The following is a 25060-nucleotide window of genomic DNA, read 5'->3' on the forward strand; positions in this document are numbered from 1 at the left end:
AGGAGGGTTTATAAATCTTTGATGAAACCATAGAATCACTTTGATGAATGTGCACACGTATCACCAACATATTGCACGTGCCTATGGAGGCTTCACGCATGTTAGTGTATTAAGACAGACTGGCAACAGCGCATGAACAGTGAGAAGTGAGAAGGTGGGAATGGAGCTTCCATTAGCCAAAAGATTGCATGTTGCACTCACATTACACCCCACCTAGGTTGTTCTCGAGAACATCTGTGGTTAGTGTGGGTCACATTTTTACTGTCCCATAAATCTCCTTTGGCATTCTCCCAGTGACGCCAGTTTTGTTATTCCCTGTCTCCCCGCATGTTGTTTAGCGGTCTTGTTTCTTCCCTGCTAAAAAAGTGTATCAGGGTCAAAAGAAAGAGCTAAAAGGTACACACTATACATTTCTGTTTATACAAACTCTTTGTCCCTCACCTTTCTTGCTCAATTCCTAGACTTCCAGGTAGTGTTGAAGGGGGTGTAGCTCAAAGGCCCAAAGAGAGAACGAGAGAAAGAAAAAGAGAGCAGTTCTCCTTCTTTCTCACTGATCATGTACAAGCGGGAGGAGGGGGGGTAGCTTTGATCTCTCATGTCCCCCTTGAGAGCCACAGTGAGGTGGGAGTGCAGTGTGACAGGCTGTGGTACACGTTAGCTCTGATTAAAGGGAAATATGCATCACCGTATAGCGCTTTCCTTTTTATCTGCGCCTGCGATGTGGTGCGATGGCGGTGCTAGATTGGGCCCCGATATGTTCTGATGTCGCAGCTTTATTTGTGTTCCGCCGGAGCTGAAAGCCACCTGAAGTTGAGTCCCTCTCATTTGAAACCTTTGAGTCCATGTAAAGTAGTTTGAAGAAGTTGAGCTGCTGAGGTTGTTTTGTGTCGGGGAAGTTGCTCTCTCTCTCTCTCTCTCTCTCTCTCTCTCTCTCGGGGTGTTGCTTGTTTGAGTAGCACCAGATTTCACACCAGAAGTGCCCTTTGACCTTTGATACAAGGTCATGTGCCTCCAAATCAATTAGAGCTGAGGACCTGCATTCCACACCGGTGTGGCAATGACTAGGGCTGGGCCTGCAGCAGAGCATTTGGTTCTGACGACATGGAAACAAATAGAAAGTACATTCTCTAACTTATTTGTCCCGCTCTGTTGTTTTGTGAATTCGAATAGAGTGGTTTAATGTTTCTTTTTGCTCTAAATGCATCCTGCCGAGCAGAAAAAAAGACACGCAAAGGGAAAATTGAGATCAGTGCTAATGTCATCTCCATTCATTAAATATGAAGCCATCACAACGCATACAGCCTTTGTTTTTATGCTCCTCTCAGAACATGGAAACATTTCTCTGAACCTCTGCAGTCTTTTAAAATGGTCTCTAAACCACTGTCATGTTGCATTTTAAAACTAGTTTTCGTTGTGTGTGGTCTAGCTACTAAAAGAGACATAGAGATGTGCATTAAAACCAAAACATTTACACACACATTTGATAATGTTTCAATGCTGAAGCAGACAGATGGAAGGTCTGTTGGGAGGAGAGGAGCACAGAGGTACAACATATGTAGGCTCTTAAAAGCCCTTTGGCTAACCCACATTGCTTGACCCTTACAGACTGCACACATGCACTTACCTTTCCAGAATAAAATATCAATTAATCCCATTTTCTGAATGTCTGCTGATGAATACGCAGTGACTCTAACCCTCCTGTCTGCCTCAGCCCTACAGTCAATCTATCCTTTTTGCTACATGGCGTTTGCATCTCTGAGGTATTAAGTGTGTATGCGAGTGGGTTCATTCTGTGTTTCTGCTTTTTCTACTAGAGCTGAAAAGATAAGTCGATTAATCGGTGGAGAGAAAATGAATAGGCTATTTATTATAGTCATTAATTCATCAAGCAAGCATTCTCTGTTTCCAGTCTCTCAAATGAGTGGATTTGCTGCTTTTCTGTTTTAGCCATGGCTCAATGGATGACCATTTAAGTCTGTCCACCACCAAATATCTCTTGATGGATTGCTAGGAAATGTTGTACAGACATTTGTCTGACGATGAACCTCCTGAATGTTCATCAATCACCACCACCAAGTCAAAAATGTTTACCTATGTGAGACATCTCATCTAAAAGGATGATACGGTACATTCATTGTTCTCAGACGATGTATCCTAATGACTCTGGTGATCCTCTGAATTTTCCTCTAGAGCCCCCCAATAGGTTTAAATGTAATATTTCAAAGATTGGATGGAACACCATGAAACTTGTTCCCCACATTCTCAGAATGATTTGTCATGACTTTCAGGGAAAATATTGAATTTGTCCAAAACTTAATTACATTCCCACCTGCCTCAGCTGAGCTTTGTGTTTAGTGCATTTTAGGAAATGTTTGCATGCTATATATTATACCGGCTTAACATAATCGTGTTTGTGAGCATGTCAGCATGCTAATGTTAGCATTTAGCTAACACTGCTGTAAACTCTTGGAAAGACAGAACAAACTATTTAAACAAGTCTTATTGGGCTTTAAAACCTAATGATGGGCATTTTGCTGACATATAGACCAACAATTAATCAATAATAGGATTAACTAATTGTTAGTTCCCGCCCTGCTTTTAACATGCATGCTTGACAGACTTTCTTTTTTTCATTGACCCTTATTTCCAGAAGTGTTAAATGTGTTGTTTTTTAACTTTTGAAAACCCAGATACTCAGTAGGCAGACTCTGGTCTGGATGCAGATTGGGAACAGAGTTGAAATAATTGTATCATAACTGTCTTCAGGGGCTCCAGTTAGCCATTTTATTTTAATGTGTTTATTTTACCCAAAACTTTGAAAATTACTCCCAATTGGACGATATGCTTTTTGAGTAAAAATGTCTGAACTTAAATATCCGCCTTTCTAGAAACCAGGACACTGAGGAAATGTGGTAAATTGAGTATTTATTTCAGTATACCTCTTTTCTAAGACAACACTACAGTCACAATGTCCTCAACAAAGCACAACTTTATTCTCATAAACATCAGGTTCTTCAGGTACACAAACAGTCACAAGCACAAACACTTTCAGTCTTGTTTTCTTCTTTTTTTGGACACAGTGAACATATTTAGTGAGTCAAACACATCACATCACCTAATGTGGGATTTTTTACTTTCCGACTTGTGCTGACAGTCATGGTATGTTTCTCATCTAACTGAGGAAAGAAGAGTCTGACCCTTACATTTGTCACTTCCTGGTTTGTGTTGAGGGCTTGCAAACAAAGGACAGTTCACTGATGAACACTCAAATATGCCATTCAATAAACAGTAGTACACTATACTGTAGATTACCCACTCAGTGTGACAGCTACACATCAGTGCTTTGCCCTTCATTCACAGTCCCACGTTTTGTGTCAGACACATAAGGACAGCTCTACATGGCTTTTGTTGCCAGTGTTGGCAATGATATATTCATCTCTTGTTTCCCTCCTCCACTATGACAGAACACAGCAGCTGATTCACTGGTTACTCTATGTAAATATATATTTTTTCTCAATATATCTATATATTCTATCTATGGAATAAGTCTATATAGCATATATATGTATATATACTTTTGGTAGGGTTCTGAAAACATTCAGGTACATTCACTTGACCCTGTGATGTATTTTTTTTTTATTCATATGAAAGATAAAACACAGACAGTAAGCAGAGATACTTGCCATGTAGTAATGGCCTCCCATCAAGAAACAAGACATTAAGCATCCCCCAAAAGAAGAAGCAAACGTAACAAATGTCTCAGTGTTGGTTCTTTAAGGACCAACAACAAGCATAAATATACTAAAAGACCTCTGTATTAATCTAGAGTACAAAATAGCATATTTTCTGGACTTGACAACAGTTTATATTAACTCTAATAATAGAGTCTGGCTGCACACAATTCCACAGGTGCGTACATGAGCTGGCAACAACAGGTAGGCAATTCGATGGTTTCCTTTGCGTACTTACTAAGTCAACAAAAAGTATTCAGTCAGTGGTTAAAAAGCTTAAATGCAAAACTCACTTCTACAATCACTAGTGTGAATAGACCCTTGGCATATCACAGAATACACAAATAGGCATTAATCAACAAGTCAAGGAGATAGAACTTGGCCTACCGAGGACCATACTGACGGTAAGCCACACTATGCAAGAACACCGATTCTTTTTTCAGAAGGCCACAAGGATGTCACTTGGGTGCTGGTTAGGAAAATGTTCTTTCATGGGTCCGAGTTGACAGAGGACCCCAATACTGCCCTTAAATCGGACTGTGAAAGTTCAAGTCATAACTGAAATATTGATTTTCCGTTACAGGAGCAACATTGCATCAAAGGATTGTGTACACATACGGATTTATTTGAACCTGTAATAACCCAAGGCCTATTGTCAGCCTGTGTGACGTTAGACAGTGTACCCTTGTTATGAGATTTACATTTCTCAGTGTTTTAAAAAGGGTCAGTCCACCTAAATTTAAAACCATATTTTCCCACTTTACCATAGTGGTATCTAGTCATGCAGATTTGGTCATTTCAGTCGAGATGAAGATCTTTGAGATTTCTGCCTCCAATCTTATGAAATTTTGTTTATGGTGCTCACAGTATTATACAAAAAAAATGGTTTCCTCTGTATAATCCACAGATTAACATGGACACTGTTAGATGTTGTCATTAAACTTGAAACATTTAATTAATCATTGGTGTGGAAGCAGAAATCTCAAAAACTGAGCACATAAATCCAAATGATCTGCATGGCCAGATACCACAAGAGGTAAGAGTTTGAGTGAAATGACCCTTTAACAGTATTTCTGTGTCAGCTCGGTTATAAATGACCCTTTTAATACGATTTTAAATAAGCAGTAGAAAAAAATAATCCAACGGGATATTAAATAGACATCTCCAAACACTTTCCAAAAAACAGAACAGTGCAATCAAAATAACATGAAAAATATTCTCTGACCTAAGAGAATATCCCTTATGAATTGTAACACAAAGATACATTTTCACCATTGGCTTAATATTCTTTTTCCTTTTTTATTTTCCTTCTGGACCAAGTCAAATGCCTCAACTGGTGTAAAATGAAACTAATGATAAAAGACATAAGAGACAATCTCCATCCCTGTGCAGCTGATTGTTAGGACTGAGTGTGTGAGAGGAGCAACAGTGAATGGCTCCACGCCCATCCAAGGGGCTAGGCTGGATAGTGTGGGCTTGGAGCAGGAGTGTCTAGATCCCCGTCCGCCTCACCCTCTTCCTGGCCGGAGTAGGAGCTCAGTGCGTCCCACAGAAGGCTGGGCTGCTCACAGTGGTGGCGACTCCTCCAGTGCTCCATAACTGCCTCTTTAGTGTCCAACACCTCGCTGCAAAGCACACAGTTAAAGGCTGCACCTGCTGCAAGGACCCCAAGACCTCCGCCGCGATCGGGTGATGAAAGGATCCCATCGTCCTCCTCTCGTCCATGGTGGTGGGATATGATGTGCCTCTTAAGTTTGGAGAACGAGACAAACTCCTCATCGCAGCTGCCGCACTTGACCAAGTTGCGCTTCTCGTTTAGCTGCCGCCAGTAGTGGGCGGCATGCTTTACCAGTTCATTCTCAGCCTCTCGGCCACCCCGCAGTTGTTTGCCATCGTGAAGTGGAACCTGGACCTCCTCCCCATGAACATACAGCAAGTGCATCTTCATGTCGGCAAAGGTGGGAGTGATGGACTGGCAGCGGCCACATTTAATCTGCAGCTCCACAGGGTCTTCACGATCCTGTTCATCTGATGGCTCTGGAGAGTTGGCCCTGAGGAAAATCATTTAAAACTTTGTTATGACTGTTTAAAAAAAATAGTTAATTAGGCAGGTAATCAATTTATATATTTTGCCAACTCATTTATAGAAGTTGACATCTATGCATAAAACCAGCTACAAGGTAAAAGTCACAATAAAGTAGGTGCTAAATCAATAATTATCTCACCCCTCCACAGACCGGTCATCCTCATGATGGCTGATGGATGGCTCCACAGTCAACACCACCTTGTGGACCTCTCTCAGATGACTGAAGTAAACCCCCACATATCCAAAGGACTTCTCGCAGAACTCACAGCAAAGAGACCGACGCGGGCGTACCTCGGAGTGGTGAAGCTTCATGTGGGTGCTCAGGCTGCCGGAGTGAGCGTACGCTTTGCGACAGACTGGGCAGACGTAGGGACGGCTATTGGTGTGACTGTTCATGTGGCTCTGTAGGTGATGATTGAACTGGAAACAGCGGCTGCAGGTGGGGCAACGATGGAGCGGACGGCTGCCTATGAACACTCTCGGATGTGAGGCACTTCTCAAGTGTAGGGTTACTGGGGCTGGTTGGGGAGGACAGTCCAAAGCCTTGGTTGTGGAAGGGGCGGGGAGCTGATGACCAAGTACGAGCTCCTGCTCCTGGCCATCTGGGGTAATGGCAGGCAAACTAACTAGCTGGGGAACTGTCTCCATAACCAACATGGGTTTGGGTCGGATGCTGCGGTACTTCTTTGAAATATCAACTTCTTTTTGTTTGGCGCCTGGAACAACTGCTGTCGGTTTCTCTGGGACCCTTCTACGGAAAAATGACAAAGACCTTTTCTTTCTGGCCTCAAATGCCAAGATGTCCTCCATTGTCTTTCTCTTCCTCCCCCTCTTCTTGCCAGGTGGTTTCTCTAGGGTTCCCAACACAGGCATGAGTGAGGTCTTGGTCTGGGGCTGTAGAGTGGAGTTTGGGATCTGGTTGTGACCCAAGGCTTCAGCTGTCTCGAGGGTCTTGGATGGAGGATCTAAGGGGCTGGAGAGTCCTGTCTGGCTAGAGAAACCCTTGTTATCTGGGGACAAATTGCTGAGCTTGGCAGCTGGGATGAGGGTGTTCTTCATTTTAGAGTAGGGCAAAATGGGCAGTTTACCCTTAGGTGGGGACGGGATAATCTGGACTGCTTTGCTGAAGATGGCTGAAGACAGGACAGTGATACTGCTCTGGGGCTGGGCTACAGCGGACTTAGATTGGCACAGCCTCACTGTAGTCTTACCTTCCTCCAGGGATTTGCTCGGGGAGCCTTTGACAGCAGCTGGGGGGTACTGGAGGTTCTGAATAAGACTAGTTGTAGCAGGTCGTTCAGAACTATCTGGTACTCGCTCTAACTGAGAACTCGGGTACAGGACAGCATTGTCTGGGAGTAAAGCAGTGACAGAGATGTCAGAGGAGGCTGGGTCAATCAGGATTACCTGCTCTGAAGGCTCGTCTTTGGGAACTAGGATATCTTTTGTGTGCTTCGACTCCAGTTGTTTTTTCTTCGTCACTGTTGATGGCCCACTCACCACTGACACAGTTTGCGTGGTCACAGCGACCTTGAAGACTGTTTTGGCCCTAGAAGCTAGTGGTGGTGACTTGACCTTATCTGTGGTCCCCCTGCTCCTCACTGGCTGGTATCTTGGAATGGGCAACTTGGGGTTATTTTGAGTTTGCTGCTGTTGTTGCTGTGGTGTCTGAGAAGAGACAGAAGGGGGGATCGCCACCAGAGAGAAAGTGCCATCCTGACCTGCTATTTGCATAAGTGCATAGTTTTGGGTGGGCACAATGATGGACTTGGGGCTGGAGGCGGTGGTAGCCTCAGGGAGGGCAGAGGGAGGCTGGCAGGACAGGACCGCAGGGGAGGGGGAGGGCACCACGGCCGGGGCCTTAGGGGCGATGCTCCGGAACTGAAGGCTCTTCATCTGAAGGGCTGGACTCACTGGCTACCAACTGAAACAGAATCACAAAAGAAACAGCGTTTTGAGCCTTAACTTTCAGTTTGAGCCCTAACCTTCTAACCTCAAGTTTCCACATCAACAATTACCGCCACCCTTGCAACATGGTATGATTACAGTCTTAAATCTGTTTGATGCCTAAAAGGAATAACTGAGATTAATACATGACTTCCTGTGGTCTCTACTGAGAGCTGCCAAGATCATGATCGGAAATGTGACCTCACTGCACACAGCGTCAGTTCTTTTTGATTGTGTCATTACTGTGCAACCCAAGCAGGAGAGAAGCAAACATTGTACACACATACAGTCAAAAATGCAGGCATCTGCACAAGTGTGACAAGCTGTCCTATTACCTATGTATCTCTGGTCACACAGCAGACTCACTCTCCCCCAGGCTAAGGACAGACTGCCCCCTTTGATTTGGACTCAGCATGTAGCTGTGGTACATGCTGGGGCTCTGCGGGGGGCTCCTCTTGCCCCCCCTCACTTCCTGGAAGGATCAGCCAGTGGAGCGTGAAAGCTGCCCAAAGGCAGTATCTTTACTATATGAAGAGGGGTCCCCTCTCATCTCCCCCTTCACTGACCAGCAATGCAACCTGGCCAAAGGCAATATGGATGCCCCTGAAAAAAGCCCTGGATTTACTTTATCATCCCTTGTTCACAAACAACATTTCATGGTTATCCAACAGGGATGAGGCTTTTCCACTCTGTGGATCGCCATTCTGACTGTGTTGATACGAAATACTGCTGAAGTCTATGGGGAAACTGTAACCTCAGAGTGAGGTTTTAAACAAGTCTATATTATATAAATCTACCGTACAGTTTCCATCCATCAATCAAAAGCCACAGGTATGGCTTTAAAAACAAAAGACAGAATTCCCTTCATTTATATCAATACTGAATCTTTATATCAAAAGGAGGGAGAGATTACAGAGGAATGCTTCAAAGGGCCTAATTGTAAACAGACTCTGAGGTTTAAATTTCACATTATGACCCGTCTTTCAATGGCAGTGTTTGATACAGGCAGTGTTCCAACTCCACTCTGTAATAATAATCAGCATAAAGTGCAACAATCTGGAGGTGTCACAAAAGGAAAATATTCAACAACAGAATGTCTCAATACAAAAAAAACCATCTGTATTAATTTTCAAAGCAGTCTGGGCAAGACACTTTATACATTCAAAAAGGGGAAGAAAAGAAAAATTGCAAAGGGCATATTGTTTAACAGCTGGAAGTGTTTCTGTGCGGAGAGATTATTTATACAGTACCCCTACCGCATTACGACTCCATAAAACTGGAGATATTCCTTCTCTGTGTGGATAGTTGACTCCAGTTTGACTGTGACTTTGGCTGAACACAGAGTGGAATAAAACCGGGGGATGTGTGTTCCTCTGGACATTTTATGTGGCTATAGAAAGTGGGAGATTGGGATAGAGACAACTATTGGCGATAAATTCTACCACAAAAAAGTTTACAGTTGGACATTGGAGGGGGGGGGGGGGGGGGTGGAAGGTGTGTATCAACAGCTGGAGAAGCAGCCAGTAGGCCTATAATCCTTTTGTCACACATGATTCAGCAGACGTCACCTGACACCAAGTAACTCCATACAAAAACAAGATTGGCTTTAATATATCCCTTTGTCTCATTCCACCTGAAAAAGTAATAGTAGTGTAGTAGCATGGTCAGTGTAGAGGGATATTTGTTTGTGCTTTATTTCTTAGATATGTCTAAAAAAACTTTTTAAATCTATGCATTTGATACTACACAATAAGACCACTTTGCATTGATCCCCATCAGCCTACGAAGGCAAGAGATAAGGCAAGAAGCACAGCCTGTCCTAACAATTGTTCTCATTACTATGCAAATTATTTCAGCAAGGTGATCCAACATCTAATCTGATCATGTACACTGATGCTTCGTGTACTGTTCTTGCACTGCTGTGTCTACAAGCGTCTGTACACAGATGTGTTTGCACAGACAGACCGATGCCACTATGACGAGCATGTGGCAGGAGGAAGTAGGGACAGGAAGGAAACAGGAGGAACTAGACAACAAATGAACACTGAAATTATCCATGGGCATATGCAACTGCTCTGACAATGTTAACATGCTGATGTTTAGTAAGGTATGTTTACCATGTTCACTATCTTATTCTAGCATGTTAGCATGCTAACATTAGCTAATAAGCACTAAACACAGTACAGCAGAGCTTTTAGTATTAGGTATTTTGCACTGAATAAGTGAAAACTTTGATATGTTGGTGGCACTAGAGTAAAAGTCAAGGAATCATGGGAAATTTGGTTTGAATCCATACTAAGGACGGGCATTTCAAGCAAAAACACTAATAGATATTCACTGGGAACTATTCGTCCATTCTTTGAATGCATTACTACCAGGCACTAGGGCATGTGAGCGAAGTGGAGCGGTGATAATGTTCATTCCCTCCGCTGGCCCGCTCAATACTGCTCCGCTCACTTGCTTTGCCATGCATAGGTAAAAACCAGGGAAAACATATATTTTTAAGGCAAGACGATTGTTGCACAAACCATTTGATTTTTTAAATATTTAATGACTATTTGAAAATCATGAGTACATAAACTGGTTGGTGCTCTATTTCAGTCTGGACCAAAATTGAGGAAAGACAACTGAGTAATCCTCAAAATTTAAATCATAGTTTGGTTTAAAACAGGAAGTAGTGCCTTATTGTAAAGCATGCAAACATTCACAACAACATTTTGTTTCCAAAGTCGGCTAGATGTTCAAATGTGTAGGGGGGAGAGTTGGACAGTGGCAAGTAAAAGCTGCTAAGACCAACTGCAGCACGGCTTTCTAGATGCCCTGAAGCTACTGGTTTAACACACATTCACAGTCTCTGAGATCTACTACAAGAAGTACGCTGATCCAACATGTGAGAGTCTGTGATGATGACATCGCTTCAGGCAACACCTACTTATTCACTGTACAGAAAGGGGCAGTGACAAAGTCTCCTTTACTGGTGTAAGCTGACCAATATTACCATTTGAAAAATGCTACGCTCCTCCTTTAATCTTCTCTTTCAATTACTCCTCTCTATGCGAGTCCTCTCTTTTTATACTTTGCTTCCCCTTTTGGGATGCCTCTCTCTGTGTGCTTCCATCTGCATAATCAGCATGTTAACAAGTCTCCTTGTCCAGTTTAGCCACATGGGAGAGGGTTGAGGAAAAAAGCAAGAAAGGAGAGGAGGAGAAAGAAAAGGCTTTATTCACTTGCGGATGTACCAGTGACGGTCAGCTTGCCCTGTCATCATCATTCTCTGTTCTCCTGAGGTGGTCCTTGTGCACAGTGAGACACAGAGGAAAGACAGAAACTGTCTGGAAGACAGCCAGAGAGCTACAGATGCTTCAGAGCCAGACGTGTAAACCTGCTTCTGATCATGATGATCTAGACTCAGCTGGGAGAATAGCAGTGACACTGTGTAAAGGCAGAGACAAAACAAAGGCTAGAAATATATCAAGACAGTGTCATGATTTACGCCAATTGTTATCTTTAATACATTTTCCAAATAGGGACAGTTGTTCAATTCACAGAAGACAAATGTTCCTCTAGTTAAGAATACAAGAGAGGTATTGGCCATTTTCTGTCTTTGTTAAAGCCACATAGCCATTTACAGCAGCATTGGAAAGATTTCAGACCCTTTCACCTGTTGGGTTAGGGTTAGGGTTGCAGCACCCGGATAGCGTGATTCTGCCACCACCATGCTTCATCAGAGGTATGGTAGTAGCTAGGTTCTTCTCTTAACTCTAGGAACAGTCCTGGTAGTTCGACCCTAGGAACATTCAAAGCTTAAGAACTAGTTGTATTCCCATGCCAAGATAAATTAGCTTGGCTGGTGCACAAGCACTATGAATTGTGGGTCACAGGTGTGTGCCTTAGCAAATCATTTCCAATACTTTTTCCTTCAATTAAGTTCTACAGAATATAGAGATACAATATCTTCAGGAAAATATGAGAAAGCAAGGTAGACCTAACTCAATTTAGAGTGCCATAGCATTGATAGCCTATATGTGTATTTTTAATGAATTTCTAAATTCATAAATTCAGGTTCTCTGAATCCAAAACACAAAAGAGTGAAAAGGTGAAGGGGCCTCAATACTTTACATAGCCACTGCAATTCACCTATAATACATTGGCCTACCACTAGTAGCATTAGCCCTTTAACCAAGTTACTGTTTCAGTGCCTGAAAGTGCCCTCCACTGCAAACCTGTGTCTAACTAATTGGTAGCGAGATCTGACGGGCCCAGTCTTCATTCTATGGGGTATAACACAGCGAGGCAAAATGTGCAGAGAGGTCATAGATGCTACTCAATCTGCCGCTGGATTTGAAATGCCAACCACTTTAATCTGACTGGGGTCAGAGGTCAGGGCTGGGGTGACGCAAAAACCTGGTTTGTGGAGAGAATGTGAGAGACTGAGGGAGTAAAGAGTAGAAGGAAAAAAAAAGGGTGGGGGTGATCCATAGAGACAGATTATCAGGTAAAGCCAGAGGGGTGAGAGGTGAGGATCTGCTGTTTATGCTGGAAACAGCTCAGGGTTGAGCAGGAGGGCAGTGTGGGGACGGGCTAGGCATCCACCTGGAATGGAATGAAACGGTATGAAGTGAACAGCACAAGCTGCACACACACAGACACACACAATAACTTCAGCTCACACCCTCAAACTTGGACCTGGGTCACATGTAGAAGTGTGCCAGCCAAGACCGATGGGCTGACCGGCCAAAACAACCTGCCTATTGTTCGCCAGTAACGCAATTTAGTGAGAGGTGAAAGCACAGCTCTGTGAAATGTCAAAACATGGAGAGTGCTGTGTTTTGGTCGCATCCCTGATGCATTCTCTGATTCGGTTTTGACCAACTACTGTTTAAACTGCAGAGTCCTGCATTTTGCTCCCACAATAGGGGAAAGGGAGGTTTCTATTGTGGTGAGAGAAAAAAAAATCAAATGTGAAGTGTTTTGAGTAAAGCCGAGCAGAGTAGTGTGAGGTTTGTTATCTCCCTCATAGGTGAGAGCAATGCTCATCTGGGACTCAAAGATAGGGCCTGGAGATGGGGGGGCTCTGGAATGAAGTGTGTGTCTGTGTGTGTGTTCGCGCACAAACCCAGCAGAGGCCAAGCTCCCCCAGGTTTTAGCCCAGATGAAAGGCCAGGATCTGGGCTAGATAAGAGGGCAGATCACGGGGGGTCGGGGCCAGCCGGCTGTGAGAAGCCATGTCCAGCGGCCATCTCTCATCAACCTCCTCACCTCCTCCCTCTCACACAAATACAAACACAGAATGTGGGATTAGGGAACCTGAGATAGTGAGCGAGGTAGTTAAAACTTTTTTTTTTTATTCTCTCTCGCTTTTTTCAATGTTATTAAAACACAATAAAGGCACATTCTGTGAATGATGCAGTCCAAGAGGAAATTAGATAATTCCATTTGTTTTTTCCTCCTGAGTGAACTTAAGCGTCATCTGTGCTCCATTGCTTCTACCTGCGTGCATGCTAACTGCTCATATTTGCAACCCAGCCTAAAGTGTGGAGCAAAGGCGGTCATGGGGAAAATGAAATCAGTGTTTGCAGAGGTCCTTGTTTCATCCCAGAGCTCTGCTGAATGAGAGGGCCAAGGAGTGGGAGAAACACACACACACACACACACACACACACACACACACACCGTATGTCATCCACTGTCACCTGCGCAAATCAATGCAACTGAGAAATCCATTCCAATTAGGATCCCGCTGCTCTGCCCTGCATGTGGATGTAGATTAATCGATATAGAAATCCCACTGCTAACCTGCCGTTGCTCTTCGAGAATATGCTTAACTGAGACTCTAGATCTATCATTGACTTACATCTTAGAAATAAATTCAGTTATCATTTTCTTTTGTGTTTTTTCTAGGTATAAATATTCCAAGGTAAGGCAAAAAACATTCCACCATAGTTTAAGGATTTCAGAATAAGTGGTCACTGCAGACAAGCTGGACCCTCAATAAAAAACAAAGCACTGCACTTTGAAGGCAGGATGCTGTAAACCCCTGCAACCAATGACCTTTGACCCGCTGTCCAACAAGGCCATGTGTCATCCCCGGGAAGCTGTAACATCGTCAATCATCCATGCTCACAGATGAACCAAATGAGCATAAGACACACACAGTCACAGTCACATGCGCACAGATGACATGGCTGCCGGCTCAGAGCTGAGTGGCGTCGACGTGGAGCGGAGGTGACAGCAGTGTGTCCAAGTGCGTGTAGACGCGCGTGTTCAAGGTCTCAAGTGTTAACGTGTTCCCCTCTCAGGCAGCCAGCACTGTGTTAGCCATGCTCAACATTAAACCTTTACCTGACCTTTCCCTCTGCCGTGACATTTGGACCCTTCTGAATAGGTCAAACAGGACTAAAGAGTGGTGGAGAAAGGGAAGGGAGCTGGAGGAGAGAAAAAATAAAAGAGGAGAGGAATGAGGGCTGTCAGTGCAGGGAGGAGACAACTGATGTGCTTGGGAATATTTAAGAAAAACATCAATAACTGAAAGTTTAAATATTTCAGAAATTCCCACATAAAACTATCGTGCAGAAGGGACAATTTCTGAAGATTTTACAATCCCATTATTCAGTGTGACAGCACGGGAGAAAAGCGCAATATAAAATGCTACTCTGCTGAATTCACATCTGTGAAAAAGCACTGGCAGAGTCAAATATATTGTTTCAGAAATGTGCAGAGTCACTGATGTCAGGAAGTTGCTGCGAGTACATTTTGCTGAATGACCAACAGGAACAAGGCAGGAAATAACAATATGCTGGTAAGATTGCTACAGAAAGTAGAAAACAGAGCGGAAAAAGCGGAAACTGCTGGATGTATGACATACAAGGCGACCTTATGTACCAATGCGGAGCAGATAAAAACATGGTGAACTCTGTCGGATGTACTCTAGATGTAAGGTTGAAGAGGAAACAAACTATTTGTCCCGGTGTGCTAGTACAAAAGTAAACAGTATCTTTACTTTGAAATTCAGGCTACACATATCTTGACATGGTGTAGCATGGCATTTCTAGAGATAGAGTAATGACCTCATTTAACCAGCAGATTTCCAGAGTGTGGACTTAGACCGATTGGTCACCCTCTAAGAAGCATGACCTTAAAAATTAATTCCATGTTTCCATTCCAGCTGGACAATACAATACCAAATACAAATTATGTGAGATCACAATGTTAAAAATCTGAAGAGGCACGCATCAGATCTGTGGCGATTTCCGCATTTGGATCATCTAGCAGCGTCTGAACCCTCTTTCTATCTCCAAAGTGGGGGAGCCATCTGAAAAGTTGTGTGACTTTCCAAAACAGACAATCCAACAATCATGCAGGAGGTATAAAAGTAGACAGGGTCCACATCTTTCAAGCTTTCTGTTTTCATTCTTCACAAAACTACGTCCGTCACTTTTTGTGTGAATCGAGCAACACAATGAATGCCTTTCAGGAAAGACTTTCCCCAAGTCTGCACCGGTATCCCCTTGCGGCCCTTTCCGTGAAATCAGCTGTTTTGGAAGACGTGTGAACCTCTGCCTTCAGATGTGGTGGCACAAAACAAAACACAAAAAGAACCGGTTGTTTTGAAGCATACCGAGACCTTGAATCTCAGATAGTCATCGGGAATGCTTTATTTAAAATCAGGTAACATGTGATGAACACGAAGATAGAAGCAAACAAAAAGGACCAGTCCATTTTTATCTACCTCCCTCCTCTTGTCCTCTCCCTACTTCCTTAATTTATTAATTTGCTCCTCAATCTCTACTGACATGCGCGCCGTCACACTCTGATACACATATACTCACAAGTAGAAAACCTTCAGACACACAAATACTCCCCAGATAAGGACTGCAAAGAATTTGAGTTCATGTAGGCCCTGCCAAGTAAAAGTGATGCCACTGCAACCTTGACTAGGACACTAAGATAACACCTGCGTTCCCGGTCCCACCTTAATGATCACTCAACGCAATGGGAGAACTTTAATGGGGGCCCTGGAAGGAAGGAAGGAAGGAAGGAAGGAAGCAGCCAGCTTGCTAATTTTAGACATCTCAGATGAAACACTGGAAAAGGCAGAGAGGAGGTGTGGAGAGGCGGGAAAGTTCTCTGTCTCTCACTTTCTGCATCATGTCTTTCTAACTATCATTACCCTCTGCATCCGCTATGAGAGAGTCTCATAGCTCTTTGATTCTCTGAATCATTTCTCTCTCTCTCTCTCTTCCTGTTGCCAGCCCTCTTTCCCTCTCTCCCTTCCTGGCTTTCTCTGTCTCTTTCTCCATTTTTTCCATCTCTCTCTTTCATTCTCACCTCCCTTCCCTTCTGTCGGTACCTGAGTAAATAAACAGTGTTGTGTGGGATGCTAATTAGAGCAGGTTCAGGGACGTGACGAGCCCAGAGACAGATAAACAGCAAGGTGGGGAGGAGAAGAGATGAGATGGAGGGGGTGGGGGTGGAGGTAACCCACCCCAAGGGCAACACAACACAGACACAAACACGTCAGCTTAGCGGTGAAGGACAGACAAGAGTGGTTTTGGCTTTCAACCCAACTTAGGGCAGCTTTGAGGCGAAGGGCGGTAGCAGGGTAGAGGACTTTAAGGGGTTGCGATGGAGTGAAGGGCACAAGCATAAAAAGGGGGCACGTGCTGGAGCATCAGCCACGATGAGAGGAAGAGGGAACGTCGTGCGAACTTCCTTAATGACGTCTGCTCCGAGAGACCTGGTGCGAGATCAAAAGAATATGCAGATGATCCAAACAGTTCTTCTCCTGTCGAGGTGAGCCTGGGCTTCTAAAAGCAGGTCAATGTGAGGCAGCTTGTTCTTATTTAACATAAGCTGGCCTTTCTTGGGGGAATAAACTGCTGGATATGCAGGTGAGAAGGTAATGTTACAAAGGAGAGGTGAACACAAACAAGTACTGACACTTGGGGGTAGCTTGCTGTAACTCTACACTGTCAAAGCAAAAATAGAATGTTATCAGACAGGAAGCAGGCCGACTTTGAAATCACTTTAACCTGAATGGTATTATCCTTTAAAAGAAATCCTGAGCTACATTATATGTAACATTGCGACAGAAATGAAGACTAGACATTTGGACTTCTGACTTGACTTGAAGTTGCCCTCAAAGACTTGACACTTGCTCAAGAACCATCCAGGTCCACTTAATAATAGAATAATACTCACTAGGGCTGGCTGATTTACAGAAAATCTTCTATCCCGATATAGTTCATTTCATATCTCGATACAATTTTTCTGACAATATAGCATGTTTTCTGGTAATTCAATCAATAAAAAGTCTATATTAAAAACCCATAAAAAGATAAAAACCTATTTTTTTTACAGCTATACAATGACTATGTTTACATGCGCGCACACAATGTAAGTTGATTTAAAATAATTTGAGGAGATTTAGTTATTTTAAATCAGTTTGAAAAATTGTAAAAATTTGAGTTAGTAAATACGTATTATTATCCATTGAGACAACCTAAATGTGTATCATGATATTTTGACATGATATCATCTTGATACGATTCCATTCCATTTAATTATCGCCCAGCCCTAATACTCACACACATTATATCTAGTAATTATGTCCTAAAACTATGTGAAAAAGCAATGCGGTGCATGGTATTCCGTGACCCCCAAATTATAAGCCAATATTACATTCTGCACACTCCCCCCCCATCTCCTAATATATGTGGCTGCACACTTTAAACTACGTGATACTGTGGTGCACTTACAGTATTGTTATTTACAATCATCTGTATTCTAATGATTATTTCTGCAGATCTTCAGCACCCAGAGCTGCTCCAGTGGAGTGGCTCAGTGGCCAACAGTGCTGCGCTTGCATAAACAGCTCCCAGGGGTGACTGTGTGTTTAGCTGTGAATGTAAAACAGGGCTTTACTGAAAAACAGCATGAAAGCTCAATCACCTTTCTCTACCTAAACAAAGTCTTCTTTTTATCTCTCATAGCAATTCTCATTCCTGCAGATTTGGTGGATCCTTCATGTCGGTTTGTCTCCGTCTTTGTCTAGAGTCCACAAATTGAGAATCTGGTAAGGTGTCTTTGTTGGGTTATTAAAAACCCGTAGGAAACGCTGTCTGGCAGGATCAAAGCCAGCCTTGGACCGTAATGATCACTGATGCTGCTGTTAAATTAACCAGACGTGAGCGCTGTTCACTCTAATGGGGGGGCAGGGTGGGGGGGGTCTCGCTCCATTGGTAGAGGAGGTGAAGAGAGGAGAGGAAGCCCAGAGAGAAAAGGTGGAAAACTACCTTGCAACGTTACCGGGCCATGTAAACACCACATCTTTAATGTGACTCAGAGATGTTTCATGATTAAAAGACATCTTATGATCCCAGATTATAGCCAGATTGGTAATGACAGGTGCAGGGGGAAACCTTGCCATTACAAGGACTTGCATAAAGCTTTTAATCTCATGTTAAATCCAGCACAAACATAGATGGAGAGACAGAGGGGAGAGTGGAAGGTAGAGAGGATCACGATATATATCTAAGAGATTGCGGAGGAGAGGGGAAATGGAGGGAAATGTGATGGCTGGATAGATGAGCTATTTTTATAATGAGGTCAGTGTGAGCTGTGGGATTTCATTCTCCTGGGGGAGAGAAACACACACACACACACACACACACACACACACACACACACACACACACACACACACACACACACACACACACACACACACACACACACACACACACACACACACACACACACACACACACACACACACACAGTGGCGATGTACCACTCCTACTGAGTGGGGCTGCCTATGTCTACAGGAGGAAGATGAATATGAGGAGCAGAAAACAAGTGAGAAACAGACCACCCCAGATGTCAGAGAGATTTTTCTAAGGGTTTTGATCATAACCTGATTGGTCGGAGCGGTCTCATTTTCTCCCTCTAGTGCTAGAACATGAGGACTGATGCTTAAATTATTGAAGAAGACATTCTCTCATTTTGCTTTTTTTTTGTAACAAACAATTTTCTTCCTCATGATTACCACTGTCCCGCAGACAGTAAATTGTGCAAACCTAAAGCTACCATAAAACGTACTTGTATCTTATTATAACTGACGTTCAGACTAAAAAAAATATTTACCGATTGGATGATCCTTCTTCCTCAGCTGCTGCCTCGCTCCTCCTCTTTCTGGGTGGTGCCCAGGTTGTGGTCCTGTCCCCCCCTCTCCACACTCCCCCTGTAAACACATCAAACATAAACCTTTAAAATGAATTGCAAAAACAACAACAATCACAAGGAAAACTATTACACATTTGCTATGAAATTAGTATGGAGCCCCAAAGTGTCAAATAAATAAAACAAAATATTGTGAAATAAAAATATTATAAAACTCAAAATTATTATCCCAAAAACTAAAGTCATTATTATGAAATGTTAAATTATAATAATTATTATTGAAAGGTATTATTAAATGTAATTATTTAATAATGTTTTTTAAATATATCAAACTATAAATAAAGTTAATGATATGATTATCATTAATAATTTAACTATGATTAAATGTCTATCCAATATTGACCAATTTGGGGCTCCATAAAGTAGCACCATAAAGATGGTGTCTTAAGTGTTTTTCTTCCATGCATTCGTCAGAGCAGTATTCCATAAATTCCTGGAAGCATTTTGAAATGGGTCAAAGGCCTCTCATGTGATCTGTCTGCATCAAGGTATAAAGAGAAACATGGTGCGACGACAAAGTACATACAGCAGCGACAAGATTCACACACTAGCACGGCTTTGCATGGCCTCTCTCTCTCTCTCTCTCTCTCTCTCTCTCTCTCTCTCTCTCTCTCTCTCTCTCTCCTCTCTCTCTCTCCTCTCTCTCTCTCTCTCCTCTCTCTCTCTCTCTCTCTCTCTCTTCTCCTCTCTCTCTCTCTCTCCTCTCTCTCTCTCTCTCTCTCTCTCTCTCTCCTCTCTCTCTCTCTCTCTCTCTCTCTCTCTCTCTCTCTCTCTCTCTCTCTCTCTCTCTCTCTCTCTCTCTCTCTCTCTCTCTCTCCTCTCTCTCCTCTCCCTCTCCCTCTCCCTCTCCCTCTAAATGCCTGTCGCTTTGGCCCTCCATTAAGCCGAGCGAGCGTTCATTTAGCCAGTGTCTTTGCAGTTGGGGACCTAGGCTGCCCACTCAGTCAGATCCAGCCGTATTAAATAAATAAGGAGCGCTCTTCTGTGTAAATTATTCATTTAACACGCCTTATCCTCTTCCAACAACCTTGTTAGAGCAACTCAGGAGTGGAGAGGGGGCGAGCGCGGGGGGCAAAGGGGGGGAGCACAGGGGAAGAGGCAGACACCGTGGCTCATGTGCGACTCAGCAGAACCTGTGGTGCATCTCTAAGCTCTCTGGGCGTTCAGTCGTAGGGGGCCTAATTCGCCCTGACACCTCATTTGTTTCAGGCAGAAAAGAGCTGCATACACACAGCTACACGTTTGCTCACATGCACACACACTTGAGCACACACTGACATGCACAAACTTGGAGAGAAAGAGCACAAGAAAGGGATTTTTAGTGCATATTCATAGAATAATCATTCTAGTTGTCTGGATAAATTATTGAGAAATGGGAGTCCAGGACACGCCATGCTGGAAAGCAGGAGCTGTTCTTTGTGCTGCCTGAACTCAAATCAGACAACACAGCAAGTCATCCACTCTAAACAAGCGGATTCTAATGAGCTGGGATGGGGAAGCATAGAAATATGCTTATCGTGAAGAAAACAACTGTTCTGGATATTAACCTTGAGGACAAAAGCTAAGCGCACCTAACGTTTGTATAATGTCATGTACGTCGCTTGGTATTCCATGCTCCTGTGATGTAACTGTATTCATTTACTATCTCTATTATTCATGGAACGACAAAGAAAACATTTATTCAAGGTGAATTAGGGTGTACAATCATTTAAATTATTCTAAACTTATGCACACAAGTTCTACTTTAAATATAGAAGATCATATTGAGGGCAACTCTTATATTTCCAACCATGCAAAGTCAGAAAGCATTCAAATAATACTTAATTGAAAACTCCAGTGATGCTTAAGTACTACACTTCAAAGTATAGTGCAATTTTTTATGAAGGGAATTAAATGCAAAAGCCATCACTAGAAGTCTGAGTTAACATGATTCCAGCCAACCTCTCCAGCGATCACACATCACTTTGAAGGTAGTATGGGTAAGAGATCTGACTGCCAACCGAAACTTCCAAATACCAAACAATTGGCCAAATCTGAGTGGGAATTGAAATGGTTAATTTGCAGATCATCCCAGGATCAACCGCGCACAGACAGAACCGGCACTTTCTCCCTCTAAATCTGACTCCACTGTTCAACCCCAGAGCGGGAGGTTGTTATGTCAACTCTGACAGTGCTCATTACCAGCCTCCACGCTTTGAATTGGAGTTAACAGGCTTTGGCCCAAGCACAGGCCAGCTAGACCCCAAAATGGTACAATGGGATCAGTGTGTGTGCGTGTGCGTGTGTGTGTTTGCACATGTGCTCAGAGTTAATCACAAAACACTCTTTCATTTCCAAATCACACCCCGAGGCCACTGTACATTACAGAGGCACTGATACACAACATACAACGACATCTACTGCTTATTTTTCATTTTCACTCGCAAACTCCTCCATATGAGGGCTGATCACAGCATCCCGCTGCCAAAAAAGCTTCTGTTTGAGTGTGTACATGTGCCACTGTGCACTGTTTCATCACATTTCTCAGTGAATGATATTGGGATTAGCTCCAAGAGTTCGCACATTGGACAATTCTGTGGTTTAAAATGATGAAACACAACCCCTCTACTACTAATACCATGTACTTGGTTATTCTAATGTGATTTGATTTTGCATGTTAGCATATGTCATGACGCATTTGTGCGTCAATGAGAAGCATCTCATGGAATTAGCTTTCAAACTCACAATCTTGCATGTTTATATTTAGACGCTTCAGATTCATCACAGTGGTAATTTTTTTAAGATCCTTGTGTAATACTTGAAGACAGGATTTTACCGCTCTGTAATGTTATCACGGCAGGATTGTATCCTCTGGTGAATCGCAAACTGAATGCTCTTAGGTTCAAAAGTTATCTACTGGTGAAGTGCCCACTTCCCACAGAGTGAAGTTTAATTCATATCTGACAGTTTATTAAAAGTTGAACCTTCTGAACCCGTCACATCTTACTCACTGTTGGCTCGTCTTTCACTGCAATACACAAGACCTGCACCTATGGAAACAGCACAATCATGGCTAGAAGACGGGGAACTCAATAATGTATTTTGTGTCTGTTTCATATTAGCAGTTACGTGATGCTGTAATATTGCTATCCGGTATCTTTGCAGGACACCCCAGACTCTCCTGCCCCTCCTCTCAGTCCAGTAACCACCAAGCAATGCCAATGATTACACTTGAGATTAAGGCTTACCACTTCAAACGAGCCTGATGTTTACACAGTCCCTGATAAGGCGGATGGGATAAAGAGCAGGTAGAGCTCTGTGCTGTCGGTGTGCATGCATGCTTGTTTGTTTGCATAGATGGGAGGATGAATGTCATTACGCCCAGGCTCTGTGGACATACAATCATAATGACACGCAGCATTCCATTCTGCATATTACAGCTGCTTCTACCTCATGCTCCTCCTCCACCACCAACGTAAGCCTATATAAACCACATTGTGCTGCTTTACATTCAGAATGAGCGCAGTTTTCAGGCAGAGGGGGTGGGGATAGATTTATTTCTTCAAGGCTTAGGCCTACTTAAGAACGTTGGTGGTTTTGCAACAGGCAGGCACTGGAAAAAATATTACCAAAACCTTTTTAAAATCCAATTGCCATGTCAGTGTTTTGTTGGACAAAAACTAGCAACAACTTATGCTTAATTCTATCACTTCTACCATGTGTCTTGGTCTGGGCAAAGCCAAAGTCCTTTACATTACTTTATAAATAAGTTGCTTTTTCCATATATATATATATATATATATATATATATATATATATATATATATATATATATATATATTATTTTATTTTTTTAATCTGTAGGCAGAACGAGAAGGACAAAAGTGTGAGGTGTCCCACAGCTGCAGCACTGCAACCTAAATTAGCCCGGACCACATGAAAAGCTGTCGTCTCTATTCTAGGCCGGGGCGGGAAAATTACAGCCCTGCTCCCTCTACTCTAGCATTAAACCTCAATTAGTGCACAACTACACCGATGATGTCAGCACCTAGGGACCCAAGAGCCCTGAAAATAAGGGGTGCTTTGCTTTACAGCGTGAAGACTCTCGTAACCGAACCACCTCAAACTTTCAGGTCCTCTCTGATCAGCTCAGCAGCAAAGAAAAGTTGCTTAGTCCATCCAGCTGGCAAGAAATAAGGTGTGTTTTCTTTTTTTAATACGGCCTGAAAAAACAAAAACACAAGAACCAAGGCCAGGTTTGGCTAAATTTACCAAGAATTTTAATCCTGAGTCGTGACTGGAGTTTTCCCAGGAGACAAGAGGTCAGTAAGGTAGGACAAGAAAAACTCCTCTTTGACCTCCAGTGACCTGGCAGGAGACAGGGGAGGAGGAGGAGGGGCCTGGCTCCTATCCAAACACTGACAGTGTTTCTACTGCCTGTTCCTCAGAAATGTCTTTCATTGTTGCAGACATTGAGCTGAATATTCACGTGTTATTACAAATTTGGCATCATTCTACTGAGCATAAGGGTTGTGTACCATTTGATACTCTTGTAAGTGCAGCGATGCCCCTCACTGTGACCTGCCCAGTTGAAACCCCCTGGCAGACGTGCGCCCTACCATGTGGAAGTTATAGCGTGACGGGTTGGAGACAATTTGCAGACATCGCCATTGCTTGTGTTCATTGTCAAACTTCGTTCTAGCGATGTTACCGTTTTCCCAAAATAATTAGCAATTATTTGGAGTAAAACGTTATCATACCCGATTAAAATGACGGCCAATAATACTAAAATGAGATCCAAGTTGCATTAAACCTGGATTATCCTTAAACACTGCCCTAGGTTTCCAGCAAAAAACATAAAAGCCTGGACACAGTAGTCCCTGGTTGGTTATTGTAGTGTAATGTAGTCCCTTCTTCCTGCAGGGTCACTGTTCCTTTATGTTGTACAAAGGAGGGAGCGACTTGAACACAGCTCAGCATGGGAACGCTCCCAGGCACCACCTCGTACCTTTCTCTTTTAATAGAGAGAGCCGTCCCCCACACTGTGTGAATTATGCATCGCAGCTCCCAGAAACTTCTCACCAGTTGTTCAAGCAAGCTGCCTGAGGACCGCAAGTCCTCTTTGGTGTACCTCTACCTGAAGAGACGGATCGCTCGCACATCTTCAAAGAGAAGTCAATCACGCCATAGATTGTTAGTACCACCCAGTGGGTTAACACAACTTTCACTCAGTCTCTCACAGGTGCAGAGAAAGGGGATGGGGCCCACATTTCTCAGAAAGTGGAACAGAATTATTTTTTTTAAGCAAAGCTCCGACAAAAACTTCAAGCAGGGGTGGGTTGGGGCGGTTGAGATCAAAAGCCTGCAAGTTCCTGGCGAGCGGACCCAATCAGCCGAGAGGGCCAAGAAGAAGAGGAGAGACAAGCGCTTCCCTTTTAAATTGATCCCACTGAGACCCTCAAGGTTCTTCTTGCAGGACTCGCAGAAAAGCGATAAAAATCTGGCCCTGTGGATCTGACGAGGAACTGGGAGGGGAGAAGGCAAAGAAGAAAGACTGTTTCGGGGGGAGAGGCACAGAAAGAACAGAGGAGAACTGTGGGGGGAGAGGAGCCAGTTGAGGCAGATCAAGGGGAGACAAGGGAGACAAGAGGGGTGGGCTCATTCTCCGAGGGTGCATCCAGGCAGCGTTGTGTGCCAGCAAAGAGCCAGAGCAGGCAGGACTGGTGCTATCAGCTATCAAACCTGTGTTACATGTCTGATGATGTGCTCAGCCAATCAAGTACGGGTGTATCTTTATTCTGCCCAGGTCCTGGCAGCTGAAACGTTGGATGATTTCTCGCTGGCCTGAGATCAGACTCTGGACGAGGCAGGTGTCGTTATCCACAGCATGTTGGGGCCTCAAAGGAACAAGCGCTATCAGAGCAACCCAGAGACCCGCAGCCTGCCAGACACACCGCAGACCTCCCCAGTCACCAACAGGAGCGCACATACACACACACACACACACACACACAGACAGACAGAATAAGGTGGTGTGTGTGTGCATCCGCTCCAATACTATGGTTGTATTTTGCGG

The 25060-nt window shown here is 43.5% G+C and overlaps 1 protein-coding gene across 3 annotated transcripts in view; it reads right to left on the reverse strand.

Annotated features, from left to right (window-relative positions):
* Window positions 1–2908: 2908 nt before the first annotated feature.
* The window catches only part of znf438 (zinc finger protein 438), a 40755-nt gene continuing 18603 nt past the window's right edge, over window positions 2909–25060 (reverse strand). For 2 of the 3 annotated variants that reach the window (XM_029457910.1, XM_029457909.1), the window contains exons 2-4: window positions 18910–19006; window positions 5957–7741; window positions 2909–5782 (exon numbers count right to left, since the gene is read on the reverse strand). In XM_029457910.1, the coding sequence (XP_029313770.1) occupies window positions 5188–5782; window positions 5957–7713 (2352 nt within the window). In that variant the 5' untranslated portion in view covers window positions 7714–7741; window positions 18910–19006 and the 3' untranslated portion in view covers window positions 2909–5187. Of the gene's footprint in view, window positions 5783–5956; window positions 7742–8099; window positions 8227–18909; window positions 19007–25060 lie in introns of those variants that run through there. The other variant, XM_029457911.1, reaches the window with a different exon arrangement.

The sequence above is a fragment of the Cottoperca gobio genome, chromosome 20 (assembly GCF_900634415.1).
Source record: "Cottoperca gobio chromosome 20, fCotGob3.1, whole genome shotgun sequence".
Lineage (NCBI taxonomy): Eukaryota > Metazoa > Chordata > Actinopteri > Perciformes > Bovichtidae > Cottoperca > Cottoperca gobio.